Source organism: Trichinella spiralis (assembly GCF_000181795.1).
Source record: "Trichinella spiralis strain ISS 195 chromosome Unknown Scfld4, whole genome shotgun sequence".
In the NCBI taxonomy this organism is placed as follows: domain Eukaryota; kingdom Metazoa; phylum Nematoda; class Enoplea; order Trichinellida; family Trichinellidae; genus Trichinella; species Trichinella spiralis.
In genome coordinates, this window is record NW_003526943.1 from 6,978,806 (window position 1) to 7,001,455 (window position 22,650).

General features: G+C 32.9%; 4 protein-coding genes across 4 annotated transcripts; 2 read left to right on the forward strand and 2 right to left on the reverse strand.

The window, feature by feature from the left end:
• The first annotated feature begins 34 nt into the window (after positions 1-34).
• Tsp_01751 (putative RNA recognition motif protein) lies at positions 35-10,957 on the forward strand. Its single transcript, XM_003377473.1, has 13 exons — positions 35-244; positions 377-417; positions 523-604; positions 911-999; positions 1,128-1,169; positions 8,590-8,682; positions 8,748-8,796; positions 9,731-9,813; positions 9,917-10,022; positions 10,086-10,148; positions 10,256-10,360; positions 10,431-10,585; positions 10,672-10,957. The coding sequence occupies exons 6-13, from the start codon at positions 8,590-8,592 to the stop codon at positions 10,711-10,713; spliced, it is 696 nt and encodes a 231-aa protein (XP_003377521.1). The 5' UTR covers positions 35-244; positions 377-417; positions 523-604; positions 911-999; positions 1,128-1,169; the 3' UTR covers positions 10,714-10,957.
• Positions 10,958-13,035: 2,078 nt separating this feature from the next.
• On the reverse strand, positions 13,036-19,176 carry Tsp_01750 (protein WBSCR14-like protein). Its single transcript, XM_003377474.1, has 17 exons — positions 19,169-19,176; positions 17,797-17,900; positions 17,477-17,547; positions 17,297-17,413; positions 17,048-17,228; positions 16,544-16,624; positions 15,615-16,479; positions 15,086-15,536; positions 14,686-14,767; positions 14,534-14,601; positions 14,301-14,450; positions 13,968-14,069; positions 13,771-13,858; positions 13,599-13,698; positions 13,410-13,459; positions 13,197-13,326; positions 13,036-13,129 (listed from the first exon to the last, which is right to left on the reverse strand). The coding sequence occupies exons 1-17, from the start codon at positions 19,174-19,176 to the stop codon at positions 13,036-13,038; spliced, it is 2,742 nt and encodes a 913-aa protein (XP_003377522.1).
• A 365-nt stretch (positions 19,177-19,541) lies between these two features.
• Positions 19,542-20,400, reverse strand: Tsp_01749 (protein WBSCR14-like protein). Its single transcript, XM_003377475.1, has 3 exons — positions 20,357-20,400; positions 19,683-19,982; positions 19,542-19,557 (listed from the first exon to the last, which is right to left on the reverse strand). Exons 1-3 carry the CDS (start codon positions 20,398-20,400, stop codon positions 19,542-19,544), a joined length of 360 nt encoding a protein of 119 aa, XP_003377523.1.
• A 981-nt stretch (positions 20,401-21,381) lies between these two features.
• On the forward strand, positions 21,382-22,297 carry Tsp_01748 (homeobox and leucine zipper protein Homez). The gene is made up of 6 exons (XM_003377476.1): positions 21,382-21,400; positions 21,445-21,498; positions 21,612-21,628; positions 21,657-21,729; positions 22,007-22,049; positions 22,120-22,297. The coding sequence occupies exons 1-6, from the start codon at positions 21,382-21,384 to the stop codon at positions 22,295-22,297; spliced, it is 384 nt and encodes a 127-aa protein (XP_003377524.1).
• The last annotated feature ends 353 nt before the right edge of the window (positions 22,298-22,650 follow it).

Consider the following 22,650-nt stretch of genomic DNA (forward strand, 5'->3'; position numbering starts at 1 on the left):
ACTGTAGTGGAGAGTGTACTATAGCTGTCAGTTGGATGAAGGTGTTGACGGCTGCGGCTGGTTGTTGCTGCGCGCGCGTTGTGATCAAATGTAAAGCTTGCTCCTGCCGTTGTTAGCATTGTCAGTTGATTCTGAAAAGTAGTTTCGCCGAGTAGTTAGTTAGAAAGTCACGTAGTGAGAAGATGAGTTCGGAAAACTTGAGCAGCCCTGCGTCTGAAACTGTCGAAGCGATTGAAGATCCGGGGTAATTGTGTAGTTTTTTTTTCGTTTGTTCATACAAATTATTTAAATTTTATTTTGTGAAAAAAATTGAAAAAAATCCTTTTTCTCAACGTGCAGTAATGGTATTTTATTCATTGTTCGTTTTTGTTTGTAGAAAAATGTTCATCGGTGGCTTAAGCTGGCAGACATCAGTGGGTAAGATTTGGATGAGATTTTTTCAAAGAAAAGAAAAAGAATAGAAAAACAATTATAATTTTTAATTTCAAATTTATTTAATAATTTTTGTTATTGTTGTTGCAGATTCGTTGCGCCAATATTTCATGCAATTTGGGGAGGTGACAGAATCTGTCGTGATGCGCGACCCGAATACGAAAAAAGCAAGGTATTAAGATATTTTGAATGAGTGAATTTTTTTCATGGTCATCATGAAAGTAATAAATTTGCGTTCCATTTTCTGATCAATTTTGTTAAATTTGAATTTTTGAAAGTTTGTTTTATCTGTTTGTTTGTTTTTTTGTTTAACATTTTCTTCATGGTCTGGTTCTGTTGGTGCTTGTTGGCCTGTTGCTTGGTTGTCGGTACAAACTCGTTTTCTTAGTGCATAAAACTGCACAATTTTTGTGGGATGAAAAAAAAATATATACATATATTTTTTTTAATTCTTGCTTGATTGTTGTTGAAATTGTAGAGGATTTGGATTTATCAAGTTTGCCGATGCAGCTAGCGTTGACAAAGTGCTGAATCACCAAGCACACGAACTCGACGGCAAGAAGGCAAGTGAAAAATGAAATAATAAAATAATGAGAATAAATTAAAAATATATATATATTTAAATTAAGGATAATGAGGAAATTTATTTGGTGTTTATTTATTATTTTTCGTTGCATAATATTATTTTGTTTCAGATTGATCCGAAAGTGGCTTTTCCGAAACGTATTCAACCAAAAGTAAGCTGCCATCATTGCATTTATGTTGTTAGCCTTTTCAGTAGTAATAGTAGTAGTACACTTTCTGGTCGTTAGTGTTGTTGTTAACACTGGCGCGCGAGCGCTGACGTCCGCCGGCGCGCTTACGCGCTCGGCGTTATTTGGTTCGATTCTATTGATGCAACTAGTGTTGGAGATATGTAGTTTTTCTCATGTTGTTTGTCCAAATGGCAAACTTGTACGTACGTTGACGGTGAACTTAGCATCCTCTGAGCACAGAACATATGTATATATATATCAGAGAAAATTAGTAATTTAGTAGTTGTTTTGATGGTTGGTGTAATCGTAATAGTAGTAATAGTAGTAGTGGAAATAGGCAATGGGGGCAGAATAGCAGTGAAAGCAGGCTTGAAAATGCATCAGTTGTTGGAAGAGGAGAAGAAATTCATTCGCTAAAGATGAACACACGCGCGCATTTAAGCTAGGAAATGCTAATGAAAACGAAAATAGGAGAAGCAGGGGGAGGGAGAGAGAGAGAAGCGCATTGACTAAGAAGCAAGTTTTGGCCGGCTGTCATTTTCAGCGTTCGGTGTTTTCATTCATTCATTTATTCATTCATGTCTCTTTGGAACTAGTTTTCTTGCCGTAAAATTGCATTGTAAAATTTGAAACTGGATACGTTTAATAAACTGATCGTTTTCATTTTCATTAAATTATTAATTTTTTAACATTTCAAAAAAGAAAATTCTCTCTCCTTCTTTCCATTCACAACACCAGCAAACTCTGCAATGGTCAGCAACAACAACAACAAGAAACAATAATAATGTTGTTGTTGTTTTCTTGTTTTTTTTTCCATTTTAAAATTTTCGTCACGATTAAGAAGCATCCAAGCAAATGTATGTGATTTCACTTGCGACCATTTCTGACACAACTGGGCCATCGCGATGGCAAACTTGCTGCTGCGCCAGGGGAGGAGCATGGATGTCGCTTGCAACAACGTTCCCATTGGAAGACGACGATCAATGAATTTTTGAAAATTTATTAGAAAATTATCATTTTTTCAACTCGAAGAGAAAATAGTAACAAAAATAATAATAATTTATCATTATTCCTATTTGAAAAAAATATATGTATAGCCAGAACAAATTCAAAGTCATGATAAGTTATTTTTTTGTTGTACTTCTTTTTTCTACCATTTGAAATTTCTACTTTTTACTGCCGACAGACATGTGTTATTCAGACTGTCAACTGTTTACAGTTGAGAGGCAGGTTGGGATATTTTTGATTGTTTATTTTTATTTTGCAAAAATTTATTTTCAACCAATTTTCTTTTCGTTAGAAGTGCTGAGAAAACAAAATATTATCGTTTGAAGAAACAGTTGCAAAACTTGAGAGGTTTTCTTTGGGTTTTTGAAATTTAAATTTTCAAAACAATTTCCAGCAGTACAGTAAGAAATTGTTTTAGTACAGTCTTCAGTAGAATTACCTGACTGTCATATTTTTGAAATTTTATTTATGAATTGTTTTTTTTCTGCTTTTTGAATCGAATTCATTTCACACATGCGTGTTTCTTTGTTTGTTTTATTAAATTCAATTAGATAAATTAAATTAAATTATCTTCTGGAAAATGTTCGCAATGATAAAAACGATGTTGTCAGTGTTGGTGTTCTAAATAACGTTTGCACCGCGTGGAAAGTAGAAATTGCGATGCTTGTCTGTGTGCAGATTTGGTGAACGCGCGGAGAGTTGTTTCCAGTCTGATTGTAAAAGTTGAACTGAAAAACCAATTTCACCGACCCAATTTTGACAACTTTCATCATTGTTGCCTGGGGTGGTGTTAGTGATGAGGCGAAATTTTTTGTGTGTGAAACGCTTTCGCAAAAGAGGATCCCTTCTTGCCTGGTTGTTGTCCAATTATCCCACAATTCTTATTCTTCATTCATTTTTTTTGTATTTGTCATTTTTACGAAATGACTTTTTTGGAATTATCATTTCCATCGATCTTGATTTGAATAAATAGTAATCATAACACCTGAATAAATGGTGCAGTGAAAGATGATCAACTTCTTCTGTTTCACAGATTAATTTCTTACAGTTAGTTGAAAATGTGTTATGTAGAGTGGAAAATTGAACTAGTGAATTTCTACAATTATCATTTCGACGATATCTTATTTTCTTATGAAATGGTATTTCTTTTTAACTTGTTGCTTGCTCAATATTTCAATATAACAATCATCTCGGTTATGTTATTACTTTTTTTTTAAATTATTGTTGAGATTATTTATTTATTCATTTGTATTTGAATCATAAGAAGAAGAAGAAGATGATGATGATGATGATGAAAATGTGCTGTTGTTGGTGGTAGTTTTCTTCAAAATTTCAAGTTTGATATTCTTTTAATTAGATGCCGACTTCCATTAAATTGATGAATATTATTGTTCTATAAGTTGTGTGTGTATGTTAATTTTATTGGACAAAGTATTTAGTTGCTGATCGATTTGTTCATTTTTGCATTGTTTGTCTAAGCTGTGCAGTAGGATTTTTCAACAATCTCTCTCGTCGAAAGTAGTAGTTAGCTGTTTCCAGTAATAAAATAAAATACAAATCCTGTTTAAATGCAGCAAATCTAGAAAGATTAAATAAAAATTAAACCATTTCGTGTCTTGATGTGTTCAATTAATAAAAAAAATAGTCTGGTCAGTTGGTTAAAATTTTCAAAATAATTTTTTGTCAGCGAATAATGGAAAATTGTCAATGGAAGCAGGCAGATTTTTCCTTCCAGTTTTATCCATTTTACGAAATTGTATTTTACTTTCGAAAAATGTTCTCTCCAAGGCATGCGGTGCAGTTCAATTTGGAACTGCACTTTAGCTGTGAACGCGTCGTTTCTTCTCAGCTTCTTTTGTGATCATTAAAGAAAACTTATTATTAAATATTATGAAAAATGAGAATAAACGAGTCGCATATTTTCATTTTCTCACATTTGGTTTTGGTTGCTTTTTTTTATCGAAAAATTCCTCGCCTCAGTCTGTTTCACTCGACTGGTGTAACTGGCACTACCACTGGCAAGTAACTACGATGATTTTTATTATTACGTGCTATTAAAATGGCAGCTGTAGTGCAGACCCCGTTCATAGCAGCAGTTAGTTAGTTAGTTAGTTGGTATGCAGCAGCAAATAGCATTGCAGCAGCAGCAGTAGTAGTAGTAGTAGCAGCTGAGATGGAAGAATAATGATAAATTATTTTCGTTTTTACGATTTTCAGTTTTTTTTACTTTTGCTTGTTTTGTTATATTATTCATTGGAAAATGTGTTGTTGGCATTTGATGGATCGCATTCGTTCATGAATAAAAAAAATTCTGCTGTGTATGTATTCCCACGCTCTTGCGAGTTGATTCTTTCTCATCACATTGTACATTTTTTATTATGAATGAAAATGAATAGAGTATAAATTGAATTTGCATTTTTTATTTTTCATTTCTATTTTTTGCTGTAGCATTCATGTGAAACTTGGTTGGAATGTGTTTTAATAATTTATTTTTCTATCAAAGTACAATTTTACTGGTGATGTTGTTGGTGCTTGTGCTCGTTGGTGGTAGGCTTCGGCTGGGATGGACATTTTATTTGTAGTTTTGTTGTTCAACGACGTTAGTGTTCTGTGTCTGGTTGGCTGGCACACGATTTCGGCGCGGTGCATTAGCGTGGTTTTTGGAAACTTGTGTCAATAGCTTCCGGATGCATTGTCGTCGGTCCGGAAGTTGGCAAATCGATGCTTGGCTCTTGAACTGGTGCTCCCCTATGTGTCGGCTCGGCCGGGATCTTGATTACGGCCCCAAAAATCGATCCACTTCATGGCTCATTAAATAGCTTCTTGATGGGGAGGGAAAGGGAGAGTGAGTGAGCGAGTGAGAGTGAGAGGCAGCAAAATTGGCCTAAAGGTTGGAGAGGGGTGAATTTATCATAAAGGCGCGTCTTTCTTTGTCAACCGATAATCGAAAATGAATCTTTTACGGTAAAAGACGGGCAGACAGATTTAGTTGTAGGATGGAAAAATTCATTCATCCATCCATCCATTCATTCATTCGTTCTTCCTCTGCTTGACGACGTGTTGTTGTTGTTGTTGCCTGGTCAATTTTACTTTTTTTTTTCTAATCCTGCTTATTCATTTAAATACTACTGACGTCAGATTGTGAATCGCCGGCGTTGTTGTGTTGTTTACATAAAGAATTGTACTTTTCTTTGGCTTCAAGTTGATCATTGGTCTCAGGTTCAATCACGCACGTTTCGACTCGACAAATTATTTTTCTTTCAAACGACCAACCAATCAAAACAGTCCGTTGAAACTCTCTCCACTACAAAAATACAACAGTAGAAACGCTATTTATAATTGTTTCTTTCAAATTATGAAGTTTTTGAATTAAAAAAGTGAAGTCTTTCTTTTTTATTATTTTTTACATGACTTAATGAGAAGAAGAATGTCTGATGTTGTTTTTGTGTTTATTTATTTTATTTTTTAAAGCATGAAAATTTCTTTGACTGTTTCAAATTTTATATTTTTTCATGCCGATGAGAAAGAAAGAAATTTTCTTTTCTCTTATTTATTTTTTTTAAATTATCGTCTGGGGTAAAATTATCAGTTTTTTTTTTTCATTCGCTCTCTCCGTCGGTTGTGATTGGTTGACCTTTTTTATTGGCTAGTGGTCGTTACACCAGTGACAAAGGAACAAAAGCAGCGGAGAAAGTTATTAGCGTTCAGTGCTGCTGCTTCTGCTGCGGGGCTGGTTAAAAATTTAACATCCGCTGTGTTAATAGGCGAATTTTTGACAGCGTTCGATTTTTCATCCCCGCAGGTTGATGAGAGAGCAAGGAATTAACATTTTCTTCGGCCAACAATTTTTAAAGAAGAAGAAGAAGAAGAAGCCAAAGAGCATCAGCGGCAGCCAGCAGCAGCAGCATTTACTTTTCGAGTGACGTAGCAACGAGCTGCTCTGCTGCTGCTGCATTTGCGCCTCGTCGGTTATAAAAAGCACTTTTATTTATTTATACTTTCGTCTACTTTCACCATTACTATTATTATTTATTATTTGGTCATAAATTTCAACTTGCTTTATTATAACGTTTTGTGGGTAAAAAGGTTTGTTTTCACTTAACATCATCATCATCATCGGAGAGTAATTCAGTTGAATACTTAAACACCGTTGGGAAATTGTTGTTCTTTATTTGATCAAATTTAATACAGTCAACTGGCTAGCTAGCTAGTTGGTTGTTTTTTGTTTGTTTTAACATAAACACGTCCGCTTCTTCGGTCCGTCTGTATTTTTGTTTGCTGGAAAAAAGGGCCAAAGAGCGCGAAAACCGACACAGACAGACGCTTGTGAAGAAGAAAGAAATCGATTTGAGAAAACAACAGTCGTGTCGCTATCTATCGTGCGTGAACGGGTAAAATGCCCGAGGCGTAAGATTTATCTATGGCCAATGTTTGTTTTATTTTTTTGCTGAAGTTTATGGTGTTTTCTTATTCTTATTCACAAGATTGGTTAATTTGATTAATTGATTAATTAATTTATTATTATTATTATTCACCAAAGAAAGATAGGCAGAGATTTTGCTTGCAATGCATCCGCCCACTCATTCGTCGTCACCCGAATTGACCAATCACATATTTGGGTGGAAATTTCACGAATAGAAAAGCTTTCAGAAACGTTTTCGGCGGTTGATGTTGGGAAAAAATGCAGTTTGACAAGTTTGAGATTGGCCAATTGGTGGATGGACACTTTTTCTTTTTGTCAGTGTTTCTTTCTTTTTCTCTGGTTGGTTGGTGCAGTAGTAGTGGTAGTAGTTAGTAGTTGATGGTGATGATGATGATGAACAATTTGTAAAATTCATGGTGTTGTCTGTGTTGATGATGGTCATCGGTCGTGGTTATTTATTTTCTGAATACGTCTACCCACGTATTTGTTTTTTTGTTTGTTTGTTTGTTTGTTGTTGTTCTAGAGTTTGCTTGCTGTGACATTTTCTTCTTTTTTTTCCACGAACGTCGTCGTCTCATTTTTCTTTGCTTGGTTAATGAAAGCAACGATTGATTGATAAAAATTGCTTTGGTCGCCTGCTTTTTAAAATCGTCTTTTCCAGAAAGAGGATTATTAAAATCAGAGAATAGATGTTCAACTTTCTCTGTATTTTGTAGTTTTGTGTGGTATTGCTTTTTTTACTCATCACTTACTTCTTGATGCAGAGTGTAGTTTGTTTATTTATTTATTTATTTTTCTTCTCAGTTGACGAAAGCAACGACTCAGCAACAAAGCAGTATTAGTACTACTTTAGCATAGTGTAGAGGGTTCACAAATATTTTATTTTACTCAATGTCGTCGTCATCTTCGTCGTCGCTTTCCAATTTCCTACGTGATTCCTCGTCATCCGTCAGTAATGCTATTTTTTTTATCTTTATGAATTTATATACATGTAGTTGTTTCTTTTTTTTTATAATCATTTTCACTTGGTTATGATGATGATATTCATTCGAATGAATTTTTTTTTAATTTATCTTCATGTACATTCTTATTTGTTTTTTGTATGTTTTTTTAAAATTATCATTTAGTTTTAGCATATTATTCAGTATGTAATAGTGGTAGTAGTAGTAGTTGTTGTTGTTGTGTTGTTGTTACAATGAGTCAGTGTATAGCAGTAGCAGCAGAAGAAATAAATAGTAGGTAGATATTGATTTTTTTTGATTTGTTCGCCTGCGTCTCTGTTCAAGCATCATCTTTGTGTGAAATCACCAACCACCAAACCCACCATGTTTGCTTGAAAAGCTGTAGTGAAAAATTTCCTTGTTGTCGTTTGATCGTTTTGTATATTATTATTATTATTATTATTATTTATGTATTATAAAATAAAAATCAGAAAATTGCCGTACAAACTGAGCTGAACTGAATTGGCTAGCATCTAGAAACTGGTGGACAACAACGAGACGACGACGACGACGATTGGACAAATAAAATGCTGGCAGTGCAAGTTGCTTTGTTCAAAATCAAACTGGTCCTTCCTTCTTTTTCTCACTTTAAAATCTTCCTTCTCTTAACTTTCATTTAAACTGGTGGTGTCTGCTTTTGCTCGTGTGTCGACTATATAGTTGTCGTTTATTTATTTATTTATTCAAAATTCATTTTGCTCCGTCTGCTTTTCCTCTGCTTGTTGTTGCTTTTCCCATTTTCAATTTCAATTATTAGCTTAACAATTTGACTTCAAATCACTGGGATGTAATGTTTTTTTTTTGTTTACATCAAGTGAACACTAATATTTGAATATATATCTAAATATACAATATTATAATATTTTGTGTTTTTGTCGATAAATTGCGCGTTTTTTATTTTAAAATTTAAAACCCTTTTTTCCCACCACTACTTGCATTGATTATATTAGTAGTTTATTTGCATTTATAGATGGTCACGAGAACAAAAAAGATTTTCGTCGGTGGTCTGTCTGCTTCGACTACACTGGAAGATATGAAAAATTATTTTACTCAATACGGACGGGTGAGGGTTACGTTATTTTTTTTTGCATTTTTTAAAAAAAATTTATTCTTCAATTTCTATTTAAGATTGAAGATAGTATGTTAATGTTTGATAAGTCGACCAATCGACACCGAGGTAAGTTTTTTCTTTTTTTTTCTCTTTTTTACACGAACATATTATATATATGTATAAGATTTATATGTTTATTATAAAAATTTTCTTTGTCCCATCTGGTGGAACTTGACTCTAGTTTTTTAACGGAACAATTTTCACTTCCTACTGTTATTTTTTCTTATTTTTTGTTCTTTAAATATACCATCAACAATGATGGGGGAATGGAATGATCACCCTTAAATGACTTCGCAGCAGCAGCAGCAGCAGTGTGCTCAGAAACTTTTTTGCACTTTTTATTGATTTAACTTCCTTTAACTTTGGCTCATTCAATGCTGTAACTCGAACTATACATATGTAATGGACGAGAAGTGGAAGAAAAAAGAAACATTAAAATTATTCCAATCCACCTTTCAGTATATATATAACTTTGCTTTTTTAATCGATCTATTTGCTGTTGACAATAATTTTAACTTTAGCTGTTTTGCATTTCATTTCATGAACTTTTCAACTACTCATTTATGTGAAAATTATTTTGATTTATGAGGTTCACTTTAAAAATTAACTTTGGAACACCATCTAAAAATATTGAGAAAGCATATTATTATTATTATTATTCATGAATGTTTTTGAATTTTTCTTAAACTTATGTTAGTATAAGTATATTTCCGTTGTAGGATGCGGTTTTCCTATATACTTGCATAAATAGTAATAATAATGAATTTGTGAAAAAAGGCTTTTTCATAATGGTGATCATGATGGTGGCGGTGGTAGTGCTGCTGCTGCTGCTGCTGCTGCTGTGCATGCAGTTGTTGCATTGAACGTGCAATTAGCAAATGTTTCTTCTATATTTCTTTTATTTTATTTTATTACGTTGAAAATATTTGAAATTCCATTGCCAAGATAAGCGATAAACAAATAATGACACAGTTGGTTGTTATTTTACTTTCATTTTCAGGTTTTGGCTTTATTACTTTTGATAATGAAGACGTGGTTGAAAAAGTTGTCGAAATTCATTTTCATGAGATCAATGGGAAAATGGTAATTATAATTCCATTTTATTATCAATATATTACTGTTGTATAAGTAGCAATACGTCGGAAATATTAAAAAGAAAATAACAAAAAAAAATCTTGCCATTAAGGTTGAATGCAAAAAAGCCCAACCGAAAGAGGTAATGCTACCTGTTCAGATAGCTAAGAACAGAGCTTTTAGTCGCAAGTTTTATGGCGGTTTAGCAGATCTCTATGGTAAATATAAAATTATCTGTAATCTGAAATAAACTAATTTCAAAAATAATTTTTTCTTTCAAGGTAATTATTCACCTACGTTTTCTCCACGCTTTGGTTATCGATCTTGTTTTTATTATCCTCCTGGTGAGTTGGTTGGTTGATTGATGATGAAATAAATTTGCTTTCTAAATTTATGCACATGTATATGTATGTATACATATATATATATGTATATGTTTGTTTTTAATTAGGCCTATACAGCTATTTCATTTCTCCAAGTGATAAATATTTCACGGATATTGCATTTTCCGCGCAGTTGGCAGTAGCGAATGGGAGGCCTGATTTGGCAAGAACTAGTAAGTTGAGAAAAAGAAATCATTTAATTTATATATATATATATTATTTATTTAATAAAATTCATTTTAGTGCTGAACGCAAGTTACGCAGGTGGTTACATGTCCCCAGCATCACCAAGTGCTCAACATGGTTTCACAACAGCTGCCGGACATACAGCGGCAACGCAGGCCGTGGATATTTATTCAGCCGGTGGCACGCCGGAATTGGCATCTTACATAACAGCGGTAAGAATGATGTGTTTATTGTTGTTTTAAACATAATTTTTCACTTTATTACAATAATTGTTGTTTTTTTTGTTGCTGATATTTAGCCAGCTCCGTTGTTGACTGCTGCTTACAATGGTTACCATTGAATTCGGCTGGCCATATTCTGATTTTCATTGGTTTTATCCAAAATATGCACACCGACATGTCGGTCTTTTTTATATGAATTTGATTTTTTCATGCTATACATCGTTTTTTCTCTTTTCTTCTTTCATCATCATCTATCTGTATTTTACCCCTCAAAATTGAATTAATTATTCGTTTTAAAGTGCACCTTCAAGCACGGATTATTCTATTTATTAATTTACTTCATATATATGCATACATTTATATATTTATTTATTTGTTTAATTTTTCTTATTGATATTTTTGTTGTTTTTCTTTTTTTTCTTTTTTAAATCATTCATCATCTTCAAATCACCGTACAAAATAATCTTTCCTCCCCGCCCTCACTATTTTCATTGTCGTTGATTGCAGTGATTACCAATTCATTTCACTGCAATCATAGTTTGATTGATCGATCAGTTGATGATTGATTTTTTAATTTATTCAAATTTCAATCCAATCTTCCCAGATAAAACTGCAGTTTTCACATCTTATTTATTTATTTTGAACAGAAGTAGAGAAGAAACAGTTAATTGTGAAACTTTTATTAATTTTTAAAGTTTCTTTTTTTATTTTTCTATTTGATCGAGTGTAGTTTGATGAATAGTTTTCTGTGAACAACAACAACAACAGTATATATATATATATTGAATATTTTTTCCATCATTTCTGCATATCCCATACAACGGAGAGTGGTTGAAAAAGCGATGTGCATTGTGTTGTTGTTCACCACAGCAATTTGTGTTGTAGCCGTTGTCGGCTATTGGACAATTGCTGTACTTTTCTTTTTAATGCTTTCTGCACGATGGCCTTTGCAATAAGTAGTTTTTCCTAGTATGGTCATTGTGTTTTGCTTTTTTTGGATTTTCCCACACACATGCATACGTACATTTTTTCTGACTCGAATTGTTGTTTGTCATCGTTGAGAATAAGCTCTCTCGTTCTCAGTGAATTTGTTCTCATGCCACAGTGGCCTGTTTATTATTTTTCCCCTATTTCATTATTACAATTATTATAATTATCATTTTTGTTTTATTTCTGAAAATGCTTGTCTGTCTCTCAGTATTTTTTTCTCGCTTCATGTCACCAGATGGAATGGATATCGGCAACATCGCAGAGAAAAGAATTTATGACATTCATTGTCTGTCTTATTGCTGTGTGGAGAGACTTGAAGAACTTTTTCTTCATTCTTTGATTGTCTTTAAAATCATTTTACTTTATTTTATTATTGGATTTATGATGACCGTGTGCTTATAAAAATCTATCATCACAAACCAACAAATCGGCATATGTTGATGAAAAGTCGTTGTGTTGTTATTTGCTATATACTGCTGCTGTTTCCGCCATATCGAACTCCAAATGCACAGTATTATCATTCTTCTTATCATTACTGTAAGCAACGATCCAGCAAATTGCAATAACTTTGCAGCTATCAGATCTTTTCCTCCACCATGTTGAGCAAACATACTTTAAAATTTTTTAAAGAAAAAACATGTCTTTTCTCGTGTCTATCCGTATTTTTTCATTCCATGCGTACGCAAAAACGACAGAAAGCACTCAGCTGCTGCACACTGGCTAGTTGACTGACTGCTTTGTTTATTCATTCATCAGTCATCATCATCATCATCATGAGTTTGTGCATGCAGTGTGGATTTTTATTGAATTCATTTTTTCAGCCATTTTTGAATGGAAGAAAATGCAAATTATGCAAAAAAGGTAATGTCATTTGTTACAGCTTTTCACAACAACTGACGATGGCACAGTACGTCGATAACGGAACATTTTTAAAAAAATTATAAACAAAACAATACACAAACAACCGACTGTCGAATGCAAATTTTTGTCATCTTTTTTATTTATTAATTTTTGGTTTGTGAGCCGCTTTACTGCATCACGCATTGCTTTGGTAAAAAAATATATGCAATTCGTGTACGGATCGATCGATGATTTTCATTTTTTCCGAATGAAATATAGAATAAGCAAAAGAAAATATTTATTTATTTATTTGAATAAAAACATGAAAATACAAAATGATCAAAGGCAAAGAAGGTATTGTTGCTTTTTTTCCTTCATGCAGATTTTTGTGAAGAAATGATCGTGAGACAGACAATGTGACTGGCATGAATGGAAAGTAGGTAAAATGATCATGTGCAACAAAAATGTTGTGCTTGCTTACATCGTGCACGTACAGTGGTTGTAGACTGATGGAATAAGAGAGACAGAGAGGAAGGATGAATGTAGTAGATAAAATGCTCATCTTGTGAATGAACCATTCAATCAATCATTCATTCATTCATTGTTGCATCTCAGAGACAATTTTGCCAATCCACAGTTGGAATTGCTGTGGATTTGTCAGAATTGGAGAATCCGTGGCCAGGCGAACCAACAATGCGGATAATGCTTAAAATATGAAAATGAGTAAATATGCAAATTGGCAACAACAAGCAAAAATTATCAACGGACGAACCTGGTCTTACGGTGGTTGGATTGCAATGCTTGGCAAGCCATTCTTGAACTGAGCTCATCATTTCGGCCGACGTTTGACCGGTCACCTCTTTTCTGTAACTTTCGTACAACGGTTGAACCAGTTGCCAAAGCTGCAAAGCAACGACCAACAGATATAAATTAAATTGAAATTTTCAACTGACTGACTGACAAGAAAATAAAATATCACACATACTAGCCAGAGTTTCCAATTTTTCTGAAACTTCTGCTTCATGTATACACGCACTACATCTTCAAACGAATTAGTGCTGACCACACCCTGATGAGACGAGGCCAAATTCCTCTGATAGGCACTGTCCAGTGTTGAAACATTATCAACATTATATATATTGTTTTTCTTTTTTCCTTTTACAAAATTACTCACCTTATTTTCGCGTTCAATTTCTCCACTTCCGCTTTCATTGCATCAATCATTTTCTCATTGCCGACATTGACTTTTCGCAAAGAACGAATTTCACTTGCCGCTGAAAACACCAAACAAGATGTGAATAATGAAAAGAAAATTAATATAAAACTATTTTTTCATCAAAATTCACCCTGATTGAGGATCATCGCATTGGTTGGTCGAGTGGTCGCCGCCAGCTTGCCATCAAACACAAGCTCCTCCAAAATGTCAAAGCCTTCCTTGAAATATGAAATATTGTTTTCATTTTTTTGTTTCAATGTAAAAAAAACCAAAAAAAATCATATGCACATTAAAACTAATTTTGAAAATTTTCAATTTTCCGCTCACCTTCAAAGCACTGCGTCGATACTGTTCCGCTTGCAAGTGCTGCATTCGTTTACGCTCGTTACGGTCGGCAGAACTATCTGCACAAAGTTCCAACTGAATCTTCTAGAAAATAACAAGAACAACAACAATGATAAATAACGACAATTAATAAATAAACAATCATGCACCAAATAATATGCTAGCACTATCACGACAGGCATGAATGAATGAGTTGAATCAACTTTTGTTAAAATAATATTTCAAAACCATCAACTGATGAAAATTATTTCATCAAATCACATAACCGAACTATTTATTAAATAGGCAAAGTAACAGAAAAAAAATATATCATACAGAACCGTCTTGCGACATCACGGGGCCTGTTACACTGGTGTTGTTGTTGTTGGTGGTTTTGTGCAGCTCGGTGCAAAGCTTTTCAAACGGCTGAGCAGAAGTTGAGCTTCTTCCCAGAGGTTCAAAGCAAGAATTGGAAGATACGTTTGTCTAAAGAAAAAGTGAAACAACAATATAATCGTAATTAATAATTAATACATAAAAAACAGATTATTTCAAAAATAATGACAGACCAAATTTTCCGAACAAATGCTCGACGTTGGCAAACTCAAGCCGACAACGTTCGAATTCGAATAGGAGGCTGAAATTCAAAGAAAACAAATTAACGACAATTCAATTTCCTGGTTTCGTGTGAATATTTTTTATTAATTATTTCCCCATTCACCTAGAGGAACTTGAACACTGCCAACAGTTGGAAACAGAACCACCGAACCATCGGATTTTACGGCTCTATTCTGCAGCAAAGGCTGAAAAGTCAAAAAAGAAAACACGTTCAAAAGCAGTTTTCACCATAGCTTTCAAAATTCAGATAAAATTATTTTTAAAAAAAGAGGAAATAATCAATATTAAAATTATTATGCAAACTTTCAATATAAAAATATCACTTATTTTTGTACTTTCTTTTTAAATTTGTAAAACGGAAACCATTATTATCTGTTCATTTTATCTCAAAAACCTTGCAACATTTCTAACATTTCACACGTGAAACACGTTTCTGAATAAAATTATTTAAATCATCACTGATTTTTAATTAATTACATTTTATGATGAATATGTGCACTTACAATTGTACCCATCGATTGGGTAAGGTTGAACGGAGAGGGCGGGGTAGGCACCGAAGAAGCAACACCTGAAGTAGACGGGCCGAGCATGCCGAGCGCGCAAGAGGCAGCCGGTGATTGGCTCGGCGACAGTGACAAACCGCCCAGTGGACTAAGCTGATTGGACGACGGCGAGTTGAAGGATGTGAACGCGCTCGGTTCGCCCCGACCCAAGCTTATAGGAATTGGTCTCAAAATGCAGCTCTGCGGTGAAAATGGATTACCAAACGATTGTAGTTGCAGTTGTAACTGTTGTTGGTGTTGTTGTTGTTGCTGCTGCTGCTGTTGCTGCAACCCGTATCCACCAACACCGACACCGACACCACCAACACCAACGTGCCCGCTGGATGTGATCACATTGTGAGACGACTGACAGCAGCCTTTCGCTTCTCCACTCGTGCTCACAGTACACATTCTGCAAAAAAAATTCTGCTTTATTTTTCCCCACTATTCAGCAGCAATACATTCATTAATCGTGCTCAGAAACACTTACAATTTGTCTTTAACACAAGCTACCCTGCTGAGTTCAGCTAATTCTGCATTACCAAGGACGGTTTTGTCATTGTAATTTTCGGGTTGGACATTCAATTGTTTGTCCAACTGAATCGTTCGTCTGCGTTTGCCTCGTTCGCCTCTCGTACCAAGTGAACGCCCTTGCTGTTGTTGTGGCTGTTGCTTTGCTTTCGACGACCTTTGCCGTTTAGCAGCAGCAACAACAGTAACAGAAGCTGTTGTAGAATTAGCTGATGAGGATGATGATAAAGACGACGATGATGGAGATGATGATGAACATGCCGAAGATGAAACTGAAGCAGAAGAAGCGACCACAGAATAAGCAGAAACAAAATCCGAGGGTCCATTGTGAGCAGAAACTACCGCTTGGCCAAAATAATCGCCAGCCGTTGGCTGCGGTTCATCGTACGGACAGAATGGAGTCGTAGCAGCGCCGTCTGCCCATGTTTTCGCCATTGAATACTGAACCACACGATTGTTTAGAGAACCGGCAGCGGCCATTTGAGGCATATAGGGTTCACAGTAAGATGTGGTGTTGCTATTGCTGTACTCAAAAGTGGCCCCTGAGCCTGACTGATATGACGTCGATTGTCCACCTCTACCAGCATTATCATAATCAATCAACAAACCATGATCAACATAACTGAGCTTATTATTATTGTTATTATCAGTATTACTGCTGCTATTATTCTTGTTATTACTGTTATTTTCATTAGCAACAGCAGTAGTAGAAATCGTAGATGCATGCTGTTGTTGCTCTTGTTGATTATGTTTCTTTGTACAGGATGAAATATTCATCAACAATGGCAAGTCAGCTTCACAACTCAACAAACCATTTCCACTATCTAATAATAAATATAAAATTCACAATAGAAATAACAGCAAAGGAAAACAGAAGAACAAAATTACCCAACGTTCCCATTATCTCTTCCAAACTCGGCTGCAACTGAATTAATCCCGGTTGAATGATATCCGCGTTTCCAGCTTGAGCTGAAAAAATAAAACAAACAAATTTTTTATCACATTACAAATATTTAAAATAACACGAGAAGAAAAATAACCTTAAATAATTAAACTTGTTCTAATTTTCAAAACCGCATTCCCCTGAACAACATTTAACCTTCATTATATTTTGCTTTCCTCTTTTCTTCGTGATTTCAAATTACACATACACGCGTGGAATTTACAAACTCCTTGCTCAGGAAGAATCACAGCATGCAGGTAGGTATTTATTGCTTGAAGAACATATACATATATAAATTATGCTTCAACATTCTTCTGGATATTGAAAAATACACAGAAAAAAAATTTTTTAATAAGTGCTAAGGAAAATAATCATTTCGCAAAAATAATGTATGCATAATTAAATAGTTTACCTACTTTATAGGCAAGTAATGGAGAAAAATTACGTACCCATTTCTTTTGGATTAGGAAAAAGATAAGGCTGATTGAGGCTTGAAAACAAAGTATCGGTGAACCAGTTGTTCAAATCATCGTATTCGAATGCCGTATTCGAATGCAGGGGTGTGGTCGGTCTGAAGTTGAACAAAGAGTCGTGTTCATCAAAGCTACGCTTCAAATCAGTGGGACTTTCCTTAGAAAAAGAAAAAGAAAACAAGGCAAAATTAAAAATTAACTTTCATCAAAATTTATTAGCCTCACCGATTTGTGTGATCGTCGTTTGTGCAGATGCTTGAGAAAGAAGCGTCTCCAGCGCATATACTGACTGGTAATAGTCTCGGTTCGACGTTTCCAAAACATCCCTTCCACAATTGGAATCTGAATCAACAAGTTTCAAATTACTTTTTCACATAAATAATATTGTGGATACAATTAATGGACCTGTGGCTTCTTGTGCCAATCCTCTTCTGGAATGGAGAAAAAGCAATACTTCGGAGGCACATTTTCCACAACTAAACCCAACAACAACAATTATTATTATTATTATTGCATCTCTTCAATCGGTATATCATTTTGAAACATACTGAAAATTTAACTTACAAATTACACAAATATTATCATGCTTAAAATGAAATGAATATAAATATAGATTTAAATAAAAACAAGGTAGAATTGGAAATAAAATTCACAAAAGTCAAATACAGTCAAATCAACTTTCAGAAAACCTTGCAAAAAAAATCATACTATATAATAAAACTTACATTGTATATACCAGGCCCGCCAAATGACGTTGTTCAACCGAACTCGATCAGCCCAAGCAATTTTCAAACCTTGAAAATTTTTCCATTTCGGAGTGATCAGCTTCCTAAACAATAACAATATTTTTATATTGAAAAAAATAACGCAATTATTCAAAATAATTTCATTGTCCATATACAATTGTGATTTTGATTTTAATTTCAGCCGAATTCGATTCAAAATTCATTTTCATATTGAATGAGCGTTTGCATGATTTTGAAAACTTTCTCTCATAAAACTAGTCAAATAATACATTCGACATTTTAAATTAAATTCATTATGATTCTTTATAATTTTCTAATAAATTTAATCTATATATATATATGTGTGTGTGTGTGTGTGTGTGTGTGTGTGTGTATTATTTTAAAAAATCAAAAATGAAATAAATTTTAAATGAAAATTAAAAAAAACAGTACAAAGCAAACTGGACAACTTCCATAAAGCGTACATCATTGCAATCTATGATGTATCAACTGTCCAAAATAAAAAATATAATTATCAATTACAAATGTCATTTAATATGTATACTAAAACTTCCATTACAAATAAGACAAAAGAGCGGAAAGAAAATTCTCATGATAGAAATCACACAGTTTTCAAATTCTGGTTCAAGAAAATAGCAAAATGAAAAATATTCGAAATAATAATAATCAATTAAAATTAAAATCATACCATCATACAGTTGGTAAACAACGTAACATACAAAAATAGTTTAAAATAGCTACATTTAAAGAAATTAAATTGCAGCTATTAAACCCGTACAGGTTTTAACATATTGCTTAAGACAATTAAAAATAGCCAGGCAAAATCAATTACAATAATCAGAGAACACCTGTGTAAACTTGGGCATAATTTCATTTAATAAAGCTCTAAAGTAAATTTACAAAAGCACACGAAAAATTCATAATGCAATTTTGATAATTAAAATTATTAAAATCGTCACAAGTTTTTCAAATGAAACGACTTTTTTAGTTGCTGTTAAAAAAGATAACAGAATATATGTTCTCAACAAAATTTTGATTGCAGATTTATTGAAATCAAATTTCAAAAATCATTTCTGTTTGAATATTATTCGAGAACAGGTAAAGTTAATTGATGGTAAATAAAACATTTTAATTGACAAATCAACCGCTTATTAATAAGGCTAAATTCAATAAATGTGCAAAAATTAAACACTGGTTTTTCAAATTACAATTTCCCTTCTATATTCAAGCAACAGATGCAATACAAATTAATTTATTTAATAATTGGAGCTTATTTCAAAAATTCTGGTTTTCATAATAGTAGAGTGGAAATCACAACTTTGAAAACTGAGCGGAAATTTTGACAAATAACCTAAGCATTTTGCAATAGCAACATTCAAAAAACATTCACGCAATCAATTAACAACAACATTATTATTATTATTATTATTATTATTATTAGATGCTTCACGAATGCATATTAAACAGGTAAATTTTACTATTGCAATTACGCGCTTAGAAACTACCAAAAAGAGAAAGCATGCACACAGTTACATAGCGCAAACCAGCATTATAATTCGGTTTATATGATTAATTTTAATCCATTTACTGATGACATGTTACAAATTGATAAACTAGAACGGACCAGTATACAAAGAATTCACAAAGAGGAAATGAAAACTAAATTTAAAATGAAAAACTGTCGCCAAACTGGGCAAAAAAGCAACAGGAAAATCCATTTGAAGTTACATCGCCTGAGCTCTAAATGAAACAATTTTAAAAGTGCATATTTAGATTAACAAGATATTTAAATATAAATAGGAGATTTCAAACTATCTTTAATGTGGTAGATTTAGCAAAAACAAAATCAACTAATGCATGCATACCCTTCTTGGTAAACAATTTGAATACATCTGTTCAACTTCGTCAATGAAGTATCGATTGCAATGGATTGCGAAGTCTTTGGACCAAATTTGTAAAACGTAACGGGATTTGCGTCTGCAACGTCTGGCATAAGCTCACTTGAGGATTCCATAGAACTATCGGATACGATATCTATTTCTTCTTCTTCTTCTGGCTTGTTTTCATGAACATGCGATGACATGAACTGTCCACTGTGAATAATATTTTCCATCTTATTCATCAGACTCGCGCTGTTTTCAACTTTTCGACTGTACATTTGAAATCTGAAACAAAAAGCACTTTATAGATATGCAATGCAAATTTCTTTATTGTATAAAATTAAAAGCACACACGCCTATATATGCATATACACGTTCGTAGAACTGCACTTTTATTACCTTGCAAAAAACAAACCGCAGCTGCTGATAAAATAAAATTCGAAATTTATCACGCCATTACACAACCATCAGATAAAAGTACATTTTCATTCACTGATTCAATAAATGCAAACACATTCTACTTTTCATTGTTAAACATGAAAATTAATATCTCAGCGACTCGCCAGAGCCATGAGCCGAGAGAGCGAAATAATAAAAACACTTTATAATGACTGGCTGCAAAACGTGACTACCGTATTTTCAAATGCAAGTTTTATTACCTTATTTTAATATTAATCGTTTCTTTTGCAAAATAAAATTCCATTTATTATTTTATTGGTTAAACATAACAAATATATACTGTGTACATATTATTTTTGCTCAAAATCAATAATAAAAAAAGAAAACTAGCTTATATTTGAATACAGAAAAACTGCAATAAAATGTATTGCAGCATTAAATATACAATGCTTTGTCATTATTTTTATTGTATTATTTTATGTCAAGTATTCATTGAATGAGACAAAAGATAATAAAATGTTTCAACGGAATATGAAACAAAACAAAAATTAAAATAATATATTATAAACATACGCAATACCCGTGTTTTACATAAATATTTTCATATAAACATTTTATTACAGTAATATTCTTACACACAAACACATACGGAGATTGTTTTTATTAATCAGAAATTCTTACTTGAATTCAACTTTCTTAATACAGTACTCGATTTGTTACTTACGAAGCTTATGCTTATATAAATTTTCACTGCGCTCAGCTTTATAAAAAGTATATGTTATTTTTATTTTTTTATTTATTTGAAATGTTTCCTGATTAATAAGTTTAAAATTCAGTTCAACTTTTGAAAACTGCTATTGGCTTTTTGTGCATTCAGTTGTTATGTTCATTGCCTCGATTGGTGCACAAATTCCGTTTATAAATTTGTGTAAAAGTATATGTTTTGGTTAAAATTTTGATTTTTGTTCTTTATTTGAAAGAATATTTTATTGAACTGTTTAATTTCTGATTGTCTTTTTAATTGCACACGTTCAATTGCATGAGCAGCTTATTATTATTCTCTGTAGAATATAAATGCATGTTGATCAGTCTAGAAAATGAAATTTGTTGGATGCAAAAGTTGCATGATTGCTACATAGAATTGCAATGATTAAGTTTTATTTACTTGAATGTCACTTGCAAGGAATTTGCAATTTTGTAAAAATAAGTTTGCGAAACTTCTATTTTAGGCACGTTGTAGATGCGAGTGATGGTTGCTTGATGTAAATTGACTGATTAGAAAAAGATGCTTGCTCAGAAGCAAGGTAATTGTTATTTGTCTTTACTGAATGATTATTAATATTAATAGCAATTGAACAGTTTGTTCTCGGTGCAAAAGGTCGTCGGAAAGTAATGCGGACGAGTAAGTGTTGTTTAAAATTTTTTTTTAATTTTGGATGTGTAAAACTTGTGCAGAAAATTTGATTTGGACTTGTTCTTAGTTTGTGAAAAAATCTAACAGTTTTTCACTTCTAGGCATGGGAAATGTAGAAGTTTGTTAAATTTGAATATAAGTTTTAGATTTTGTGTTTTCATTTCAATTTTCAATTTCAACTTTACCAGTTGTTGAAATTTTACATTCCGCATGAAGCAAGTATGTCTACTTTGTGTTGATGAATTTTATTGATTTCTTGATAACTTTTATAAAATGAGAATTAATGAATAAGCGTAACATGACAAGCAAGATGAATTAATAGCTTGATATATATATATATAAATTTTTCTGAGAAATTCATATACCATTTTAGTTTGCAATTAAATTCGTTTTATTTATCCAATTGATAGTGCTGTTTGATTTAGATACATTGAACGGAAGAGGTTTCTCACGGAAGAAGAAGTATCAAGTAGACTTAACAATGTTCACTTTACAGAGCCTTCCTCTTCAGCGGTCAGTATTGCGGAAGCAAAGAATTCGTAAATATTAAAATAAATATTAAAATATTAATTTCTTTTATGAAATAATACTCTATTTTTTCAATTCGAGAATTCCTGAAGTAGAACCGCTCGAAGAAGAAGAAGAAGAAGAAGAAGATGGTGATGATGATGAAGAAGAGAAAATTATCCAAGACGCAAATACGTCTGTAGAATTTTCGGATGAGTTGAAATTTATTCTAGAATTGAAAAATATTTGGAAAACAAGAGTTCACTATCCACAACTGTGAGTGTGAACTGTGCCAGACTTCGATGTATCAGTTTAATGTTAGTGTTAATTGATCAGTAGCAATCGAAGAATGGAGGTTGTTCCGTGGACTCCGCTTCCAAAATCATTTTCTTCATCCGACGAAGAAGATGAAAAACAATCTCAAATTGTCGAAAACAATTCAGAGTATGTTTGTCGATGTGAAAACAATTTTTTGATTATTTATGCAATAAATGTGAAATTTGATTATAGCAAAATTACGGTAACCGTTGACGAAAATGATGAAGAAAAAATGGAATTATAAGAAGAAAAAAAGGTTTTATTTATTATATTGAACGAGTTTTTATTTGAAATATATGGGTAATAGATATAGGT